The sequence below is a fragment of the Propithecus coquereli genome, unplaced genomic scaffold (genome assembly GCF_000956105.1).
Source record: "Propithecus coquereli isolate 6110/MARCELLA unplaced genomic scaffold, Pcoq_1.0 Scaffold45, whole genome shotgun sequence".
NCBI lineage: Eukaryota > Metazoa > Chordata > Mammalia > Primates > Indriidae > Propithecus > Propithecus coquereli.
This window is the reverse complement of record NW_012150285.1, coordinates 8,302,575-8,311,086: the sequence shown is the minus strand read 5'-3', so window position 1 is coordinate 8,311,086 and position 8,512 is coordinate 8,302,575. Positions and strand designations below refer to the sequence as shown.

General features: G+C 34.1%; 1 protein-coding gene across 1 annotated transcript in view; it reads left to right on the top strand.

The window, feature by feature from the left end:
- The window catches only part of RAB18 (RAB18, member RAS oncogene family), a 32,657-nt gene that overhangs the window by 14,168 nt on the left and 9,977 nt on the right, over window positions 1-8,512 (top strand). The window contains exon 3 of the mRNA XM_012654884.1: window positions 5,959-6,020. Coding sequence (XP_012510338.1) covers window positions 5,959-6,020 — 62 coding nt within the window. The remainder of the gene's footprint in view (window positions 1-5,958; window positions 6,021-8,512) is intronic.

Here is an 8,512-nt window from a genome sequence, read left to right as displayed (position 1 = left end):
TATTTTTTTATTATATAAAATTTTGTTTAAGAGTTCCATCTGCGTTCATGAGGGAATATTGGTGTGTAGTTTTCTTCGTGATATCTGTCTGGCTTTTGTATCAGGGTAATGTCGTACTTACAGAAGGACTAAGGAATTATTCACTCTTCAGTTTTCTGGAAGAGTTTGTTTGGAATGGACTATTATTTAAATGTTTGGTAGAATTCACTCAGGGCCTGGAGTTTTTTTTCATGGGTAGGTTTTTAATCACAGATTCAATTTCTTGAATGGATATAGGACTGTCCAGGTTGTCAATTTGTAAAAAAAAAAAAAAAAGTTCTAGTAAAATATACATAACATAAAATTTACCATTTTAACCATTTTAAGTGTATAGTTTAGTGACGTTGAAGACATTCACATTGTTATGCAACTGTCACCATTGTCCATTTCTAGAACTTTTTCATCACTCCAAATAGAAACTACGAACCAATTAAACAATAATTTGTTGCTCTACTCTCCCTTCAGTTCCTGGTAACCTTTATTCTCCTTTCTGTCTCTATGAAATTTGCCTATTCTAGATACCTTATATCAGTGGAATCATATAATATTTGTCATTTTGTGTCTGGCTTATTTCACTTAGCATAATGTTTTCAGGGTCCATCCATGTTGAGGTATCAGAATTTCATTCCATTTTATGGCCGAATAGTGTTCCATTGTGTATGTGCACCACATTTTGTTTATCCATTGATCCATTGATGGACACTTGGGTTGCTTCTATCTTTTGGCTATTGTGAATAATACTGCTGTGAACTTTGTTGGCCAAGTGTATGTTTGATTCCCTGCTGTCAGTTTTTGGGGTATATACCTACAAGTAGAATTATTGGATTATGTGATAATTCTATTTTTAGCTCTTTGAGGAAACACAAAAGTTTTTTACAACTGCTGTGCCGCTGCACATTCCTATCAGTAATGCATAGGGATTCTAATTTCTTCACATCCTTGTCTATACTTGTTATTTTCTGGTTTTTTTTTAATAGCCGTCTTAATGGGTATGAAGTAGTATCTCTCTTCTTTTCTAGCTCCTTAAAGTGTAAAGTTAGGTTATTGATTGGAAATCTTTCTTTTATATAATATATGTTTACAGCTGTAAATTTCTCTCTCAGCATTGCTTTTACTGAATTCTATAAATTTTACTATGTTGTGTTTTCATTTGTCTCAAGGCACACTCTAATCTTTTTCTGTGATTTCTTCTTTGTCCTGTTGATTGTTTAAAAAGGTGTTGTTTCATTTCCACATATTTGTGAATTTTCCTGTTTTCCTTCTGTCATTAATTTCTAATTTTATTCTATTGGGATCACAAAAATAGTTTGTATATTATTTCAGTTTTTTTGAGATGTATTAAGGCTCGTTTTGTAGCCAATATCTGATCTAAATCCTGGTGAGTGTTCCATGTGCACTTAGAAAAATTTGTTGTTGAACAGGGTGTTCCGTTGGATCTAATTGGTTTGTAGTGTTGTTCAGATCCTTTATTTCCTGTTCATAATGTATCTCATTACTCTATCCATTATTGAAAGTGATGTATTAAAATCTCCAGCCGTTATTGTAAGACTGTTTTTCCCTTCAGTTCTGTCAATGTTTTCTTCATATACATTGGGGCTCCGTTCTGTGGTGCATGTATGTTTATAATTGTTACATCTTCTTGATGAATTGGCCTTTTCATCGAAATATTTTGTCCTCCTTTGTCTCCTAACAGTTTTTGACTTAAAGTCTATTTTGTTTGATTTCAGTATAATCACTCCTGTTCTCTTTTGGTTACTATTTGTATGGAATATCTTTTCCTTCCTTTTCACTTTCAACCTATCTGTGTCTCTAGATCTAAAGTGAGTCTCTTATGGAAAACATACGATTGGGTTTTTAAAAATATTCTGCCAATCTTCTTTTGATAGGAGAGTTTGCTCTGTTTGCATTTAATATAATTACCAATAAAGAAGGATTTCTGCCATTTTGCTGTTTTCTTAAAGAGTTTTTTTTCCTTATTTTCTCAATTAGTTTTTTGTGTTTAGTTGATTTTTTGTGACATGCTTTGATTCTTTTCATGTTTTCTTTTGTGTATAGTCTATAGGTATTTTCTTTGTGATCTGTTTCTTTATGAGTCAGTTCTGGTAGCTTTTAATCTTTCAAGGAAATTTTCTATCTTATCTAAGTTGTCAAATTTATTGGCATAGACTTGTTCAGAACATTCCTTCATTATCCTTTTAACCTCTGTACGATCTATAAATGATGTAATCTTTCTCATTTTTATAATGATAATTTTCTGTCTTCTTTCTTTTTCCATATCATTTTGCCTAGAACTTTTATCACTTTTATTGATTTTCGTTATAGAACCAGCTTTTGGTTTCAGTCATTCTTTTTTTAAAGTTGTTTTTCTGATTTGAACTTTATTTCCTTTCTTCTGCTTGCTTTGGATTTAATTTTCTGCTTTTTCTATTGCCTTAGTTTTGAAGCTCAGGTCATTGATTTGAGATCATTTTTCTAATATGAGCATTCAGTGCTGTAAATACTGCCATAAGTATTGCTTTAGTGGCATCCCACAAATTTCGGTGTTGTGTTTTTCTTTTCTTTCAAAATATTTAGTTCAAAATACTTCTTAATTTGAGCAATTTGATTATAATATCCCTTAGTTTATTTTTCTTCATGTATCTGTGCTTGGGATTCATTGAGCTTGTTTGATTTGTGGGTTTATTTTTTTCATCAAATTTGAAAAATTTTGGCCATTATTTCTTCAGATATATTTTTTGTCCCCCTTTCTTCTTTTTCATCAGCTCCAATTGCTTCCATATTAGGCTACTTAAAGTTGTCCCACAGGTCACTGATGCTCTCCATTTTCTTTAAATCTCTTCTGTTTTTTTTTTTTTTTGGATAGCTTCTATTCTGTGTCTTCACATTCACTTAACGTTTTCTTCAGCGTGTCTAATGTGCTGTTAATCCCATCCAGTGTATTTTTGTCTCAGACATTGCCAGTTTCATCTCTAGAAATTCTATTCGAGTGTTTTTTATATTGCTTCATGTCTGTTTAACTTTTTGAGCTTGTGGTGTACAGTTATATTGATTTTAATGTCCTCGTTTGCTAGTTCTGACGTGTGCCAGTTCTGAGTCAGTTTCTATTGATTAATTTTCCTCCTCTTTGACAAGGCAGACACGTCCATTGGTATGTTCTGGTCTCCTGTTCACAAGTATCTATTGTTTAGTTCATACTTTCTTTGGTAAATTTTCATGTTCCACTTAATGCTTGCTTGAAAGGCTCCATTGATCATATTATCTATAATATAATCAATATTTTTTATTTTTAACTAAAATAACCCTCATGAAATAGGCAAGTGTGCCTTAAAAAAGATTCTTACAAGGAAACTGAATTAAAGATCATATTAAAAAGGCTAACACAAATGGACAACAGGAGAGAAGCTGAGATGACAGCTCTTCTACTTCCGTTATGAGCTCCTTGTCACCCACATGAAGAGGTTGAAAAGATGGTTTAATCAAATCTTGTAAGAAGTTGGCAAAACCAAATTTATCAAAAAGACTTCCACTGCTCCTACCAATTAAGACAAATTATTATCCACCTGTAAAAGAGCAGAAGCAGGCAGGGTAAAAAGCAGTTTTAGCATGCGAGAGCTGAAGAGCTCAATTGCTGCATACAGGATTCACCGGAAGAAGCCAGGAAAGAGGAGTGAGGCCTCTAGGGGTCTGGGTTCAGACGAGGTGTTCTTTCAGCCTACCTGTCTGTTGGCTGTGATGGTGGGACTCCAGTGCAGCGTCTCCTGTGCATGTCATTGGTAAGTTCCTGACACAGTATGTTAAAAGAATGACTTGGAGACATTGTTAGCTGTCCACATGCAAATTATTCTCATATCAGAGACAGTCGTTAGACTATTGTCAACAAACATACGTAGAAACAGGAAATAATTAGAGAGAAAGAGGAGATAGGGAGGGGAGGAAAACACAAACATTCTGAAAACAGTGAGTTTCTTTTCTTTGGTAAAGTAATGAGCTGACAGCTGGAAAAGAGGCTATTTGCCCTTGACCATGTGTCTGGGGTTACTAAAGAAAAAAAATTAGGTTTTTTTTTTTTTGACAGTCTCACTAGTCACCCTAGGTAGAGTGCAGTGGTGTCATCATAGCTCACTGCAACCTCAAACTCCTGGGCTCAAGTGATCATCCTGCCTCAGCCTCCCGAGTAGCTGGGACTACAGGCGTACGCCACCATGCCTGGCTAATTTTTCTATTTTTAGTAGAGGTGGATCTCACTCTCGCTTGGGCTGGTCTCGAAGCTCAGGCTGATCCTGAGCTCAAGCAATCCGTCCGCCTCGGCAACCCAGAGTGCTAGGATTACAGACGTGAACCACTGTACCCAGCCAAAATTAGTTCTTTACTCTCTGAAAAACCTTGAGAATTTAGCTGTAGAGTATACATGACAGGCAGTCTCTGTGTAGTATCTACCAATGGCCTTAATTTAGTACCTGCACCAAGTCAGAACCATTTCCCTTCTCTAAATTTTCTCAGGTTTTGTGTGTGTGTGTGTTTTTTTAAAGCAATAGGAAGAATATGTAAATAATTTCATATGTTTATATAGATGGTTCCACTTTTCAAATGGCATAGTACTTCTTTATTTAGACCTGGTGAATACAAGATTATTTAGTATGAGGGATTTTTTTGTTTGTTTGGTTGCAAAAAAATTTTATACTTACATTTTCCTTGGACTGTGTAAGCACCACTGCACTTTCATGAATGGTTGCCCGTCATTGTAGGCATGGCTTTATCAACTGGTTATCACCCTAGCCCAAAACACCAAACTTTTTTTTTTTTTTTTAATATCTTTGACATACAGAAGGACCTAGTGTAATGCACATTTCAAATGTGCATTTTTATTACCTAATTCGTGTATGTAATGGATCACCAGAAGTCATCCAAGAATTACTATAATATTTCCATATTGGTGACAGGTGTTCTGTTAAGCATTTAGCACATGAGGGTGCTGTTCATCTTAGTTGGGGCTGTTCTGAATTAATTGTGACAAGCTAATAAGATCTTTTGAAAGTTTCTTTCCAAGCTTCTTGAGCTAATGTTTTCCCTCTGTGCAGTGGGGTAGACTGCACATTATTTTTGATACTCTTTAAAGACATGTGGGCAGTTACTGTTCATTTAAGCCAGATGGCATATGTCAACTCCTTTTCCTGGCTGCTTGAAAACGCCTTGTATGACTTCTTATGAAGCTCTTCTTCTCTTTACATAAATTAGTACTTACAGAAGCTTTTCATAGACTTTGGGCACCCCTCTTTCACTTATGGAGATTCTTAGAGCGTTGTGTGCAAACATTTTTGTGTGTAAATTTTTTGAAATTGTGCTGTAGCAAGTGATTATTGATTAGGTTATATGAAGCTAATGTTTTTTAGGATAAAAACAAACAAAATAAAGAATTCATAAGACAAGGAGTGAGTAGCCCTTTGATATTTTTACCAGTCCTCCAACCTGCTTATAGGCAACATCTGAGCTGCGGTTGGCTGGCAGTGGACAACATTCTTAACAGTAGCATGTGGATGGTTAGGGAACCCCTGAGAACTGCCGCGCAATGCACAGTCAGCATGGATAGCCTTCTCTATGTTGGCGCTGTAATTCCAGCTCATGACTTAATATGCATAGCCAACCATCACCTTATATTTGATTTTGGTTTTCCTTTTTGAAAGAATGAGAGGTAGGTGAGTGAGTGCTATAAACATTTGATTTTTATTTATCCTGAGTAAATTCTAAGCTGCTGAATTTTAGTGACACTTTTTCTTTTATCTTCACATGCAGAATTCAAGGAATTTGGGGGGCAAATTTGGGCATTTGATAAAGTGGCTTTTCTTTATTCTGGTTTTCTTGGTAATGGATTTTAAAAGTATGTTTTACTGGGAGACTCATCAAAATTTTCATTTCTTCAAGGTGTTGACTTTAAAGTGAAAACAATTTCAGTGGATGGAAATAAGGCTAAACTTGCAATATGGGTAAGAGTTTTTTAAATGCATTTTTTTTATAAGTATTAAACTCATACTTTTTAGGGAAGCAGAAATTGATTTGTGTAGTGTTCTAGAAGTGAATGAACAATTTGTATTAAATAACTTTTGGGAGATTTGATGTTGATTAAAGGATAAACAATATAAATAGTTATATCTTATAATTGGGAATTAGGCAGAGACATGTTTTACTTAAATTTGTTAAATGTATAATCTTTTCAGAGTATTTCAAAACACAATAGAATATTTTAAAAGATCTTACCTGCCAGAGAGATCATTGTTACTGGGTGTGTTTCTTCAGTTTTAAAAAGACTGTCTAGATTGAACTAACACTAAAGACAATTGTTGAGGGGAAGGGGAATGTAGTGATATCTAGAAAAAAATTGTGTTTTTCCTGTTTATTAGTATAGATTATTTATAAAATTTGAGTTTGCCAACTTTGGATATATTTTTTAATACCTCATTTTTCCTTACTGGTTTCTTTTCATTTTCTTGTGAATCCAACCATTCTGATGCACATTGCCCTGCTAGCTAGACCTCTTCATGCTAGTGCCAAGCAAGGTAGCATTCACTGTCAGAAATATCCAAGATGCTCCGTGTCTGTGTGTGTGCATGTCCTGTCTCTCCCTTTCATCTACCTACCTATGTATATCTGTCTCTGTTTAAATATAATTGTTAACATATAAATATATTGATTATAAAAATACACTATTTTATATATTTAATTTCCACATATGCTGTGTAATTAAACATATAGATATATATTTATAACATGTATAACATTTATAACTACTCTCACACAAGAAGGTTTTTTGGTTTTGTTTTGTATTTACTTTCTAGTTCCTGCCTTATCAAAAGGCTAGCAAGTATAATACTATTGAAGAGACATCTTTGCTATAGGCCTGGAAATATTTTTTAAAGAAGAGAGGATTTTTCCCCCGACTATAAGAATAATGCAGGCTCATTCTAAAAGGGATAATTGAGACAATAATTAATAGAGAAGAAAGTTTATCTTTAGTATATACATTTTAGTGTATCTAGGCACAGGCATATATACACGTGTGTGTATTCAGTTTTCCAAAATAAAAGGGTTGTATCTTATGTTTTTTAACCTGTTTGTCTTTTCCTACTTCCCCACTCCCACAACTGACACATACAATGTATACTTTTGGTCCATCAGTTTGAATGGCCCCTTGGTGTTCCATTTCATGGCTACACTTTAATTTAGTCAACCTTTAGTGAAAGATACCAGTTTTATCTTTGTTTATCTTTTACCATTCATTATCTTTCTTCTAGATAAACATTGCTCTGATGATTTATACATCTATGTATACTTGTCCGGTTACTTCAGGATGTATACCTAGAAGTAGAAATGTTGGCTTAAGGAATGTGAAGATTCAACATTGATACACACTGAAAAGTCTTATTTTCAATTTGTACTTCTACCAATTACATTTTCATTTTGACTCTTCCACACCTTAATCTGTACTATTGCTAGTCTTTCTCATTTTTGCCTGAGTATACTTTTTCACTTATATTTGCATTTCTTTTGATTAGTGAGATTTTTTGCCTCTCATATATTTATTGATCATATTTTTAAATGGATTTTCTTTTTATGTACCTTGCCCATTTTAGCATTTATCCTTTTCATGATTAAAGTCATTCATTATTTAATAAACATATTAGCTTTTTGTCATATAATTTTTCTACTCTGTCATTTATCTTTAAAATCTTGTTCAAGATGAATATATGTTGTGTTCTTACGTGTGTATATAAAACTAATTCTGTCATATGCTACAGAATTTTTTTCCCAGTTTGTCATTGACTTCCAGATCTTGGTAAGAATGAATATGAGTGTGGATGGGGAGGGCTAGAGTAGGGGTTTTCTTGCCATACCAATGTATAGTATTTACATGGTCATATCAGTTCAATGACGTCATGGCATCTGGGTGTCATGTCATATTTAGGAAGGCCTTTTCCACTCAGTATTAGAAATATATGAATCCATAGTTTCCTCTAGTTCTTCTATGATTTTACTTATATAAGTAAAATGAATTCCTCTCCCACTTAGAAGCTTCTTCTAGGATCAAACAGAATAATTAAGAACAGCTCTGCCCCTCCTGCCTCCTGAGAGTGCATACACTCATCATAACCTAAGTGGCATCTGTGGGGGTTTTCTAATGTTGCCTTTTTCTACATCTTTGCCTCACTTCCACGGCCCACATTCTATTATTTAGCCTTTCTGGATCTTTTTTAGCCCTTCGTTTATCTGTATTTATCGTCCGTAATTTCTTCTGTCCTTCCCCCATCAGAAAATGAAACCACGGGATAGAAACAGAAAGCTTTGCTTCTTTTGTCTTAAAAAGATGCCATTACATCTACCACATATTCCTGTTTTGAAAACAAACACAAGCAAAAACCTGACTCTATACACATATAAAATTGATAGTTACTATAAATCCTGATCTAATGCTATAGCACCG